Below are 13,942 nucleotides of genomic sequence, written 5' to 3'. Positions count from 1 at the left end.
GAATCCACCAAAGAGGATATCATGTTCAAGGATACCCATAACCAGAGTTAAAAGAGCTGCCATAAATGTTGGTGGCGTCGTGGCGTATGAGTGCTTGCAATTCTGCTTGCACGTCACGTATTCGGCGCCATGTACTACTGATGCACCATCCCAAAATGAAGGCAAAAGAAATTTGAAAGCACTTCAAAGCAAAGTGCATAACGACAGTTGTTTCAATTTTTTCAAAAATACATTTCCAAGGTCAATGGTATTCATTGATAATAAGCACTATCTAAAAGTGTCAATCAAAACTAAATAAATAAAAGTTGCTACAAACGCATGAGTTTTAATGAACCACTAAAACTGTAAATAAGCTGTACTACCAGGGCAGCTCTATTTAAGGAATAGTAATTTGTGTCACAAAGATAGAATCACAAAGTGTGCTGATAAATTAAATTTTCGTTTCCATGATATAGAACCGTCATTTTAAAGCAGAGCCTGGCACGGCATGCGTTCCTAACCAAATGTGAAATTAACAGCTGAAACAGAATAATACTGATGTTTTCTACTGATTTTCTATAGAAATAAAATTTTGACAAAATTTTCCATAGACATAAAATCTTGACACAATTTTGTATAGTAATAAAATTTTGACAAAATTTTGTATAGTAATAAAGTTTTGACAAAATTTTTTATAGAAATAAAATTTTGACAAAATTTTCTATAGGAATAACATTTTGGTAGATTATTTTTGGGGATCGGCTATATATAACTATAGACCGATATGGACATATTTTGGCATGGTTGTTAGCGGCCATATACTAGCGAAATGTACCAAATTTCACCACGTACCAAATTTCAACCGGGTCGTATGAATTTTGCTCCCTAATAGCTCCGGAGGTCAAATCTGGGGATCGGTTTAAATGGGGGTTCTACATAATTAAGACCGGTATGGACCAATTTTTGCATGCTTGTTAGAAGCCATATACTAACACCATGTAACAAATTTCAAGCGGATCGGGTGAATTTTGCTCTTCCATAAGGCTCCGGAGGTCAAATCTGGGGATGTACCGATGTGAACCAATTTTTGCATGGTTATTAGAGACCATATGCTAACACCACGTACCAAATTTCAACCGCATCGGATGAAGTTTGCTCATCCATAAGGCTCCGGAGGTCAAATCTGGGGATCGGTTTATATGAGGGCTATATATAATTATGTACCGATGTGAACCAATTTTTGCATGGTTGTTAGAGACCATATACTAGGTTAGGTTAGGTGGCAGCCCGATGTATCAGGCTCACTTAGACTATTCAGTCCATTGTGATACCACATTGGTGAACTTCTCTCTTATCACTGAGTGCTGCCCGATTCCATGTTAAGCTCAAAGACAAGGGACCTCCTTTTTATAGCCGAGTCCGAACGGCGTTCCACATTGCAGTGAAACCACTTAGAGAAACTTTGAAACCCTCAGAAATGTCACCAGCATTACTGAGGTGGGATAATCCACCGCTGAAAAACTTTTTGGTGTTCGGTCGAAGCAGAAATCGAACTTACGACCTTGTGTATGCAAGGCGGACATGCTAACCATTGCACCACGGTGGCTCCCATATACTAATACCATGTACCAAATTTCAGCCGGATCGGATGAAATTTTCTTAGAGGCTCCGCAAGCCAAATCGGGGGATCGGTTTATATGGGGGCTCTATATAATTATTTACGGATGTGGACTAATTTTTGCATAGTTGTTAGGGACCATATACTTACACCATGTACCAAATTTCAGCCGGATCGGATGAAATTTGCTTCTCTTAGAGGCTCCGCAAAACCAAATCTGGGGATCGGTTTATATGGTCCATAATCATATATGGCTATATATGATTATGGACCGATATGGACCAATTTTTGCATGTTTGTTAAAGACCATATACTAACACCATGTATCAAATTTCAGCCGGATCGGATGAAATTTGCTTCTCTTAGAGGTCCCGCAAGCCAAATCTGGGGATCGGTTTATATGGGGGCTATATATAATTATGGACCGATTTGGACCAATTTTTGCATGGTTGTGAGAGACTATATACTAACACAACGTACCAAATTTCAATCGGATCGGATGAATTTTGCTCCTCCAAGAGGCAAGCCAAATCTGAGCGTCGGTTTATATGGGGGCTATACGTAAAAGTATATATATATATATATATATATATATATATATATATATATATATATATATATATATATATATATATATATATATATATATATATATATATATATATATATATATATATATATATATATATATATATATATATATATATATATATATATATATATATATATATATATATATATATATATATATATATATATATATATATATATATATATATATATATATATATATATATATATATATATACTTTATGGGGTCTTAGAGCAATATTTCGATATGTTACAAACGGAATGGCAAAGTTAGGATGGGGGGTATATCCTACGGTGGAGGGTATAAAAACTGGGAAATACACTGAAAAATTGTTTGTGTATTCTAAAAACTTTACTAAATTCTTAAAAAGTTCAGAATTTTTACCAAAAATGCACCCGTCTTGAACTTCGTATGACGCCAAAGACATATTTGTAACTTTTTTCCTTCCTGAACAAATTATCGTTCAAGTTACTAAAAAATTTAGTAAATTCGTAAAAAGTTCAGAATTTTTATCAAAAATGCGCCCGTCTTGAACCTCGTATGACGCTAAAGTCATATTTGTAATATTGAACTTTTTTTCCTTCCTGAACAAATTATCCTTCAAGTTACGAAATTCTCTTCAACTTAATTATGTCTAAAAAATCTTCTTGAATTTGCCGTTAGTTTACTTAGTTTGCCCATAGTTTATTTCCTAGTGGTAATTTTTTGAGTATGTCCGGTATAAAAGACTTTGCTTGAAAATATATTTAATTAAATGCATATTATTTTTATATAGTACCAACCTTCAAATGATTCGTGTCAAAATTTGACGTCTGTAAGTCAATTAGTTTGTGAGATAGAGCGTCTATTGTGAAGCAACCTTTGTTATTCTGAAAAAAATGGAAAAAAGGAATTTCGTGTTTTGATAAAATACTGTTTTCTGAAGAGAAAAAATACGGTGGAAGCAAAAACTTGGCTTGATAATGAGTTTCCGGACTCTGCCCCAGGGAAATCAACAATAATTGATTGGTATACAAAATGCAAGCGTGGTGAAATGAGCACGGAGGACGGTGAATGCAGTGGACGCCCGAAAGAGGTGGTTACCGACGAAAACATCAAAAAAATCCACAAAATGATTTTGAATGATCGTAAAATGAAGTTGATCGATATAGCAGAGGCCTTAAAGATATCAAAGGAACGTGTTGGTCATATCATTCATCAATATTTGGATATGCGGAAGCTCTGTGCAAAATGGGTGCCGCGCAAGCTCACATTTGACCAAAAACAACAACGTGTTGATGATTCTGAGCGGTGTTTACAGCTGTTAACTCGTAATACACCCGAGTTTTTCCGTCGATATGTGACAATGGATGAAACATGGCTCCATCACTGCACTCCTGAGTCCAATCGACAGTCGGCTGAGTGGACAGCGACCGGTGAACCGTCTCCGAAGCGTGGATAGACTCAAAAGTCCGCTGGCAAAGTAATGGCCTCTGTTTTTTGGAATGCGCATGGAATAATTTTTATTCACAAGTCTTTGAGAACGATGGCAAAAATTCATGAATTGGGCTTCGAATTGCTTCCCCACCCACCGTATTCTCCAGATCTGGCCCCCAGCGACTTTTTCTTGTTCTCAGACCTCAAAAGGATGCTCGCAGGGAAAAAATTTGGTTGCAATGAAGAGGTGATCGCCGAAACTGAGGCCTATTTTGAGGCAAAACCGAAGGAGTACTACCAAAATGGTATCAAAAAATTGGAAGGTCGTTATAATCGTTGTATTGCTCTTGAAGGGAACTATGTTGAATAATAAAAACGAATTTTGACAAAAATGTCTTTTTCTTTGTTAGACCGGGGACTTATCAGCCAACCTCTTAGTTTATTATTTAATAAAATATTTTTATACCCTCCACCATAGGGAGGGTATATATTCTGGGTCGTGGTAAAATTCTGAGTCGATCTGAGCATGTCCGTCCGTCCGTCTGTTGAAATCACGCTAACTTCCGAACGAAACAAGCTATCAACTTGCAACTTGCCACAAGTAGTTGTTATTGATGTAGGTCGGATGGTATTGCAAATGGGCCATATCGGTCCACTTTTACGTATAGCCCCCATATAAACGGACCCCCAAATTTGGCTTGCGGAGCCTATAAGAGAAGCAAATTTGATCCGATCCGGCTGAAATTTAGTACATGGAGTAAGTATATGATATCTAACAACTATGCACAAATTGGTCCATATCGGTCAATAATTATATATAGCCCCATATAAACCGATCCCGAGATTTGGTTTTGGAGCCTCTTGGAGGAGCAAATTTCATCCGAGTCAGTTGAAATTTGGTACATTGTGCTAGTATATGGCCCTTAACAACCATGCCTAACTAGGTCCATATCGGTCTATAGTTATATATAGCCCTCAGATAAATCGATCCCCAATCACAAAAAAATGGGTTCATATCAAGTTCATAATTGTATATAGCCCCCATATAAGCGACCCCCATATTTAAATTTTGGCTCTCTACCACGTATGGACTAACTCACAATTTAAAAAACGATGTTAAGAAGTTTTAAGATACCGCAACCCAAGTAATTCGATTGTGGATGACACTCTTTTGTAGAAGTTTCTACGCAATCCATGGTGGAGTATATATAAGATTCAGCCTGGTCAAACTTACGGCCGTATATACTTGTTTTAATTGAAATTGTAATGATTTAATGAATGAAATTATAAAATAATAAAATTACTTACTACTATTTATACGAGTATATAATTATGGACCGATATAGACCAATTTTGCATGGTTGTTAGAGGCCATATATTAACACCACGTACCAAATTTCAACCGGATCGGATGAAATTTGTTTCTCTAAGAGGATCCGCAAGCAAAATCTGGGGATCGGTTTATATGGGGGCTATATATAATTATGGACCGATAGGGACCAATTTTTGCGTGGTTATTAGAGACAGTATACTAACACCACGTACCACATTTCAATGAAATCGTATGAAATTTTTTTCTCAAAATCTGGGGTTCGGTTTATATGGGGCTATACGTAAAAGTGGTCCGATGTAGCCCATTTGCAATACCATCCGACCTACTTGTGCCAAGTTTCAAGTCAATAGCTTGTTTCGTTCGGAAGTTAATTAGTTATTTCAACATACGGACGGACGAACAACGCTAGATCGACTCAGAATTTCACCACGACCCAGAACATATATGCACTATAGGGTCTTAGATCAATATTTTAATGTGTTACAAACGGAATAACAAAGTAAATGTACACCTATCCTATGGTGGAGGGTATAAAAATGATATAGACTATACAATCCGAATTAGAAAAGTTTTTGTGAAGGGTAAAATAAATTCGGCTCCGCCCTACTTTAGCCTTACCAACTTAATTCTACTTAGACTACCAACGAAATAACCACCCCGCAAAAAAAGCGTCGTCAAAAAAGTAAAGAAAATGTTCTTTTTGGATCCGGAAGTGGTGCAAAATTGACGCAGAAGCGATGAATTTAACATGGGCTTGTCATAGGACGGAAGTCCTCCATTTCAACAGCCGTTGCACTGAATTTGCATCACTTCTTTAGGTGTGATCCGAATTCAATATTTTGGATGTAAATTAAAAAATTCTGTGATATTTTGTCAAATAAATAATTTTTGTAATATTTTATAATTTTTAATGGATTCTACCGCTTGTCGGAAACGTTTGACCTAAAATATTTTCAAAAATTCACATTTTTTTCATATTGAATTTAGCATTGTTTTCGACAAAATTTAAATGATTTGTATCATATTATGAATTCTTATTCTGTTTTTAACTTATTTGAAACAAAAGGGTAAAATTGCCCATTAAAAGTATGAAAAACCCAAGTTATACAAAATTGAATTAAAAGAACTTCCTGGGTAGTTAAAATAAATAACATCATTGGGAGTGTATCTTCTGGAAGTGCTTTTAAAGTTGTGCCTTTGGAAGAACTTCCAAATTTTTTTGCTGGGCAAGTTAACATAACTCCAATCCTGTGGTGAAGGTATAAAACTGCAGTACTTCTAATGCTAAATTGAACCACTTCCATTTCCACAGAATGGAATTCTCAACATTTCTTTGTTATAACTTTACGTGCTGAGGCATTAAAAATTCTTTGTCGGTTAAATTGAGAGTACTTGACATAATACTTAATAATGTTTTCATTTTAAAATAAAAATAATAAAAATTTTATATTTTCGTATCCCCAACTTTCCTTCAATATATTCAGAATATTACAGTTTGATGGTGTTGTAGTAGTCGTAGTAGGGATTGTTTGCTGATATGTTTCATGTAGCATCTTAAATTATATTCTCAACATTGATTTTGTATTTCATCTGTGTGTTGTTCTTTACCATTGCAGTGTGAAAACTGATATGCTACCAGGACGTGCTTTCAGTCGCCTCTATATCGCCAATGCCAATCGCCACGATACTGGAAACTATTCATGTATACTTGGTAATGATATCACTGGAACTGTGATGGTCCACGTTCTAAATGGTATGTAAACGAATTGTATCGCAAGCGCTGCTTTATGGTATCTTCTTCGAGAATATATATTTCGAAAACACATACACACACTCGCCCACTAAACCAACTCACATTTATACCCACAAACATATATTGCATGCTTATATCCTTTCATATTTCCCTAACTTTGATTTGTATCCTTTTATTGCCAAGTTGGCGGAGGAGGAGACTCAAATCTCATTGTGATAAAAGATGTACGAAGCTATCAATACCAAAGACTCCCAACTACATGTACAAGCTCTCATAAAACAACGACAGCAAACAGCATTTGCCATCCACCATCTGTCACCTCCCATTTGAGTTTGTGGATGAGCTGCTGCATCTGCACGTATTTACAATATTTTCATGCTTGGATGCAATTTTTGAAATATTGACATTATAATGCAAAATTCAACAAAACAAAAAATCAACTGCAAACCAGGGATGGAGAAAAAATCCACTAACATAAGTTCATAATTGGATTACATTCTTTTCCAATATTCAAGAGAATCTGCACATTTTCAAGCCCAGGCATCTTCGTTGTTTCCCAAGTGTTAGCACCATTAAAGGATATTCGATAACAAGCTCACAGATAAATCAACTTTTGAGATTAATTGCAGTTCATATGGACAAAATAGTTGATTTCCATCGATTCGTAGAATATTGTTAAATCTTGTGGGAAGAAGGAACTGCCATATTGATCCATTGAGACTCATCAATTTGCATTTTGTTTTTGCAATGGTATTTTCTGATTTTTTATAATTCTTCCGCAAGGATTATAGTAACTATTAAATTAAATATTGCCTATTATTAATAAGTTGTAAAGGTATAAGCAGGACATACTCTACTGAAATAGCGGTATTCGTCACATTTGAGAGCTGTCAAATAAAACGCATAGTTAGTCCGGGCAGAAAAGTTTGAATAGTTAGACATTATCCTTACCTGAGTCAAAGTTCAATCTAAAACTTGTTATCTTCGTTCTCAAGTCAAACTTTAAGAACTTCAAGGTCCAATTAAATTAGAATGGATGAATAAAATAAACTCGATGATCAGGGACTCTTTTTATTATAACCGAGTCTGAACGTCGTTAATTAAGCTATATCTGTAACCTTACTGAGAGGATATATATCAGTGCTGAAAACCTTTCTAGAAAAGAACTCCTGATCATGTGCATACAAGGCGTGCTTAATCATGAATACAAATTATGTACTCAAGCAAACTTCCGAACGAAACTATCCCATGTTCAATTTTAATCACGCTCTCTCACGATCAAAAGAAGTCAAACGCGCTTAAGTGACCACAGTTTCGTGTACACCTCGAGTAAAGCGCTATATTTTTCGTTATTTTTCAAATTTTATTGTTCAAAAGCAAAACATGTGCCTACTAGAAATATTGATTTTAGACCCCATAAAATATATACCGATCGACTCAGAATCACCTCCTGAGTCGATCTAACCCGGGTGTCTGTCCGTCTGTCCATGTATTTGATATTCGCAATTATTCACCGATTTTGATGAAATTTGGTACATGACATTTTTTTGCATAAGGACGCTATTGAATTCGGAAAAAATCCAATCAAATTTAGGTATAGCTCCTAGTATCCAATCAAATTTAGGTATAGCTCAGATTGGCGGCCGATCAGCGTCTAATTTGACACCATATAATCTAATTCACTACTTTTTAAGTGTGTTAATGTAATATGAGGATATCCTGCAGGAAGCTCTTTAACAAAGCAAAGTCCACTAGAGCTCCTGAGGATTTGGACGCTTACAAGAAGAATCTGAAAGAATACAAGCGAGAACTGAGAAAGGAACAGCATAATGAATGATGGAATGATTACTGCAGCAGTATTGAAAATACGTCCGAGGCTTCCAGACTACGGAAGGTACTAGCATCCGCTAACTCCGCTCCAGGTTTCATTAAAACATCGGAGGGCAATTGGACAACGTCCAGTGAGGAGACGCTGGAGGCACTATTGGACACACATTTTCCTGGAAAACAGACGGTCGAACCATGTTCTGGCGGTGCCACAGGGGCTCAGCGGTCGTTTCCTATCGAGGAAATTGTATCGGAATCTAGAATAAAATGGACGTTAAATAGCTTTGGACCATTCGAATTTCGCGGACCTGATGGAATTACTCCGGCGGAGTTACAAGCAGTGACTGACAGAACCATCCCCTGGTTGTCGGTGATGTATATAGGATGTATCAACTTAGCATATATCCCAGGAAAGTGGAGGGAAATAAATTTCGTTTTCATACCTAAAGCGGGAAAAGCCTCTCACTCGAGTGCGAAGGATTTCCGACCAATCAGGTTATCCTCATTCCTACTTAAGACTCTGGAGAGGATGATAGATATTTATCTTAGAACTGGCGTCGATTCAAGTTTGCTCTCGAAACGACAGCATGCATACTCGGAGGGCAGGTCTACTGAGACCGCATTACATGAACTAGTCAGCTTTATTGAACGCCACTATCTGCCAAAGAATACACAATCGTGGCGTTTCTAGACATCGGGGGGGGCATTCAATAACGTCCATCCGAGCTCGATATTAAATGGACTGGCAACTCTGAATGTTGGTCCAGGTATACTTAGGCTACTAGACGAACTGCTAATGAGGAGACGTATTTCAGCCACACTAGGACAAGCAAACATACAAAGGTATGTGAATCGCCTCTTCTTTGGAATGTTGCTATAAACAACCTTCTGGTTTCCCTAGAAAAAGAAAGGATGAAAGTGGTGGCAGACGCAGATGATGTGGCGCTAGCAGTCAGGGGAAAATTCCCATCCACAATCAGAGATATTATACAGAGAGCCCTCCGGATGACTGAGAAATGGGCGAAAGATAATGGTCTTGGGGCAAATCCTGCAAAGACAGAACTAGTCATGTACTGCAAAGATCGCAAAACTCCCACGGTTAAGCCCATTTCCTTAGGGGGTATTGAAATTCCATTTACGGAGTGTGCAAAATACCTTGGCGTTATTTTGGACAGGAAGCAGAACGTGCTTGTGTATCTCAGGCGCATTCAGCAAGACAGGAACAAATTACCTCAATGTCATGCTGCATCTATTGCCTTTAGACATTTTGGCCAAACAGTCAGCTGCAACATCGGCTGTGCAGTTGCACGAACTATCGCTGTGGTCGGAAAAAAGTTACGGTCACAGTTCGGTCCTCAAAATAATGCCAGATGTGCCTAACGTAGTGGATTATACTTTGGCGACACCACTTTTCGACAAAAAGTTTGAAACTCTAATTCCCAACAGTGAGGCGTGATGCACACAGGCCACGGGGAATAAAGAATATATAGATTTCTACACTGATGGCTTCCAATTAGATGGACAAGTGGGTGTCGGAGTATATTCTAAAGATCTGGAACTTCTAATTGCGAAAAGATTACCTAATCACGGTAGTGTTTTTCAGGCTGAAATATTAGCAATAAGAGAGGTGGCGAATTGGCTGAGAAGTAATGTTCCAAAAAATGTTGGCATTAATATATACTCAGACAGTCAACCTGCAATAAAATCCTTGGACTCTCGCACATCTCTCGATGAGACGGCTTAGCAGCACAATATTCACCTAATATGGGTGCCTGACCGTAGGAACACACCGGGGAACTGCGAAGCGGATGAGTTGGTGAGCCTGGGGACTACCTTACATATTCTAGGGGAACTAGAATCTGTTGGTATGCCCCTGGCTACCTGCAAGCTCATACTGCGTGAGAAGGCTGTTATGATGGCAAATGTTCGATGGGAGAATTGCAAGGGTTGTAACGACACCAAGCAAATATGGCCCCATTTGAATTTAAACCGCACACTAGATATGCTAGAGTTATCGAGACGTCAGATATCACTCCTGATATCTGCTATAACGGGTCGCTGCCTGATAGGCGATTTTGCAACAACTATTTGCGCGAAGTATAATAACTATTATATGAGCTGTCATGATGCGGAGGAAAATGAATCAATTAAACACCTCTTGTGTAAGTGTCCTGTATTTTGTGTAAGGGGTAAGCAAATTTTAAGGGCATATAGCATTAGATTACTGGCGGACCTGGAAAACGTTAACTTAAGCAGTCTGCTAAGGTTTTTGGAACAATCTGGTTGGTTCAACAGAAGAAAATAATCGAGAAGGTTCAGCGGTTAAAACTAGAAGTGCCCATATGTAATAGGTACTTTTAGTTAATGTGGTATCACAATGGACTGAATAGTCTAAGTGAGCCTGAATCTTAATCGGGTCGCCACTTTAACCTAACCTAAGTGTGTAATCAATTCGAATTTAGATATAGCTCCTATATACAGGTATCGCTCGATTTTCCCAGCAAAGAAATTTGGAAGTTGTTCTAAAGCCACGACTTTAAAAGCACTTCCAAAGCATTTTTTAATTCATTTTTTACTTGATTTTTTCTTAGTTTTAATGGGTAATTTTAACTTTTATTGTTTCAATTAGGTTCAAAACAGAGAATGAATTGAGAAAATGTTGCAATTTATTTAATTTTTTTTCGACAAAAATGCTAAATCCATTCTAGAAAAATTGGGAATTTTCGAAAATATTTTAGGTCAAATATTTTAGATAAGCATTAGAAAAACCATACAAAAATTATAAAAATATTTGTTTGGCAAAAATCCAAAATTGTTTCATTCACATCCAAAACACTGAATTCTGATGCAAATTTAGTGCTATTTGAAACAAACAGGTCAAATCTGGGGATCGGTTTATATGGGGGTTATATATATCTGTGAACCGATACGAACCGATTTTTGCATGAATATTAGGGACCATATACTAACACCACGTACCAAATTTCAACCGGATCGGATGAAATTCGACACTTCAAGAGGGTCCGCAAGCAAAATCTGGGGATCGGTTTATATGGGGGCTACATGTAATTATAAACCGATACGGACCAATTTTTGCATGAGTATTAGGGACTATATACTAACACCACGTACCAAATTTCAGTCGAATCGGATGAAATTTACTCCTCCAAGTGGCTCCGGAGGTCAAATCTGGGAGTCCGTATAAATGGGGACTATGCGTAAAAGTGGACCGATATGGCCCATTTGCAATACCATCTGACCTACATCGATAAAAACTACTTGTGCTAAGTTTCAATTGAATTGCTTGTTGCGTTCGGAAGTTAGCGTGATTTCACCAAACGGACGGACATCGCTAGTTCGACTCAGAATTTCTCCACGGCCCAGAATATATATACTTCATGGGGTCTTAGACCAATATTTTGATATGATATGGTGGAGGGTATAAAAAGAGTCGCCTTTAACTTAACTTATTCTAAAGTATACATTTTCGCAATGACTTCCTGTCTCGAATCTATTATTATATGATGACTTGGCACATATTTCAAGGACCATTCTATGCTACAGTTAAAGCTAGGTCGACTAAGGAGGGAATTATAAATCCATCGGAACATATAATAACTACCAATATTTCTTGATGGAACTAATGAAAATGTTATAATAGATAAAATTCAATAGACGTGAAGCATCTATAGGACAAACCTAATCAATCTCTTCAAACCAAAGATAACCTCCTCCTCCTCATCTTCTCAAATTAAACAATACATGATATATTACAAATCTGGTATGTGGTAAAACTAGTTGTATTAAACCTATTATTTACTAATTCCTTCCTCTTGGCATTTCCTTTTCCGTTTTCGAAATCTACTCACATTTTGAATAATTACATGGATACGTGAAGACTATTTAACACAAATGTTTAATTATTTCTAGAAATTAATTGCATAATCCACATACTCTCACAACATCACGTAGCAAATGCTGAACTCTAATGAACGCATAACAATAGAAGAACACAATGCCATATCATGTAGTTGCTTTTTTCTGTTGTATTGTCGTTTCACCATGTATTTGCCATATTCATTAACGATCTCTTTTTCCGTTTCCTGTGTGGGTTTTTTGTGTGTATTCTAGGTGAAGAACCAGCTGCCATGCAGCATGCATCAGGGTCAACAATGACCCCCATACTCTCGGTTGTGTTATTTGCAGTAATTGCAGTAGTATTCGCAGAAATGGTTTGTCAACGATGACGATACTAAAACGTACCCAATCGTCACCCCGCCAACAACATCACCGCTTACCATTGCCGCCATCATTGTCATTGTCGCCGTCGCCGTCGTCATTGTAGTCATCCTACCATATCCAATCACCACTACGGGCACCATCATCATACATAGGATATAGATATTGTATAAATGGCGGATATGAATGCCCACAAGCACCGTCAACATACAGGCAACCAAAACCTAAACAAACCAACCAACCAACTAACACACACACAAATAGAGACTATTCGTTCGTATATACATATACATCCATACATACATAAAGTACTGCTAGCATGCATACAAAGATAAATAACCGATGTGTCTATTAGATAATTAACATTAGTTTTTATATTAAGTCCTGATATTGTATGTATGTAGAATCTCAACCAACTAAACAGCCAGCTAGTGAGTCAGTTGGTCTGCCGGTCGTTCTACTGGTGAACCAGCAAGTTGGAGAGGAATGAGCAAAAGCGCAAAACGATTAAATACTAGGTATTAAGCGTGTATGTGTAATTAACTATTAACGTACATGATGCCATATATATTTATTAACAATATACCCCCTAGATACATGCAACATAATACAAGAACAACAACATCTATACATATGTATACCTTATTATTAGTGAATCCTCCTATACATATACATACAAAGCAAAATAATATAATAGCTGCATGTATGATTTTTTTTTACATTAAATCATCCTCCCCGCAGAGTTACACATTTATGCTTCTGTTCACTGGATGTAACATTCGCAAAATTTTGAATATTTGGAAAATCTAGTTTCCTGCAGCAATATGAAGGAGATCCAACTCTGCATTTATATTTCCAACGAAAAGGAGAAATCTATAATTTTCAATGTGAAATGCTCCAAACGGTGTAGCTGGCATAAAGTGATTCCAATCAAACAAAGATATATTGACCAAAAGCAGTTTTTATACCCACCACCAAACCATCACAAAAGTATATAGCTCCGTTCGAGTACCCGATAAGTTTTTCAGGTATCACAAATTTGTATTGAAAGCACGGTTGCCACTCGTGTCAAAAATAATTTACCAAAATTTGAAGAAAATGTTACCAAAAAATCTACCTGATTTAAAAAAAATCTAATTTTGTGATCAATTTTTAGAGATTAGATTAAAAGAAATGTTTTTTCTG

The 13,942-nt window shown here is 36.9% G+C and overlaps 1 protein-coding gene across 1 annotated transcript in view; it reads left to right on the top strand.

Moving 5' to 3' along the window:
• Positions 1-13,412, top strand: part of dpr14 (defective proboscis extension response 14) — a 206,463-nt gene extending 193,051 nt beyond the window's left edge. The window contains exons 5-6 of the mRNA XM_075300973.1: positions 6,555-6,691; positions 12,650-13,412. Of these exons, the coding sequence (XP_075157088.1) occupies positions 6,555-6,691; positions 12,650-12,765 (253 nt within the window). The 3' untranslated portion in view covers positions 12,766-13,412. The remainder of the gene's footprint in view (positions 1-6,554; positions 6,692-12,649) is intronic.
• The last annotated feature ends 530 nt before the right edge of the window (positions 13,413-13,942 follow it).

This window comes from Haematobia irritans, chromosome 3 (assembly GCF_050003625.1).
Source record: "Haematobia irritans isolate KBUSLIRL chromosome 3, ASM5000362v1, whole genome shotgun sequence".
Lineage (NCBI taxonomy): Eukaryota > Metazoa > Arthropoda > Insecta > Diptera > Muscidae > Haematobia > Haematobia irritans.
Note: the sequence above shows the minus strand (reverse complement) of the source record. Positions and strands in the feature narration are given on the sequence as shown.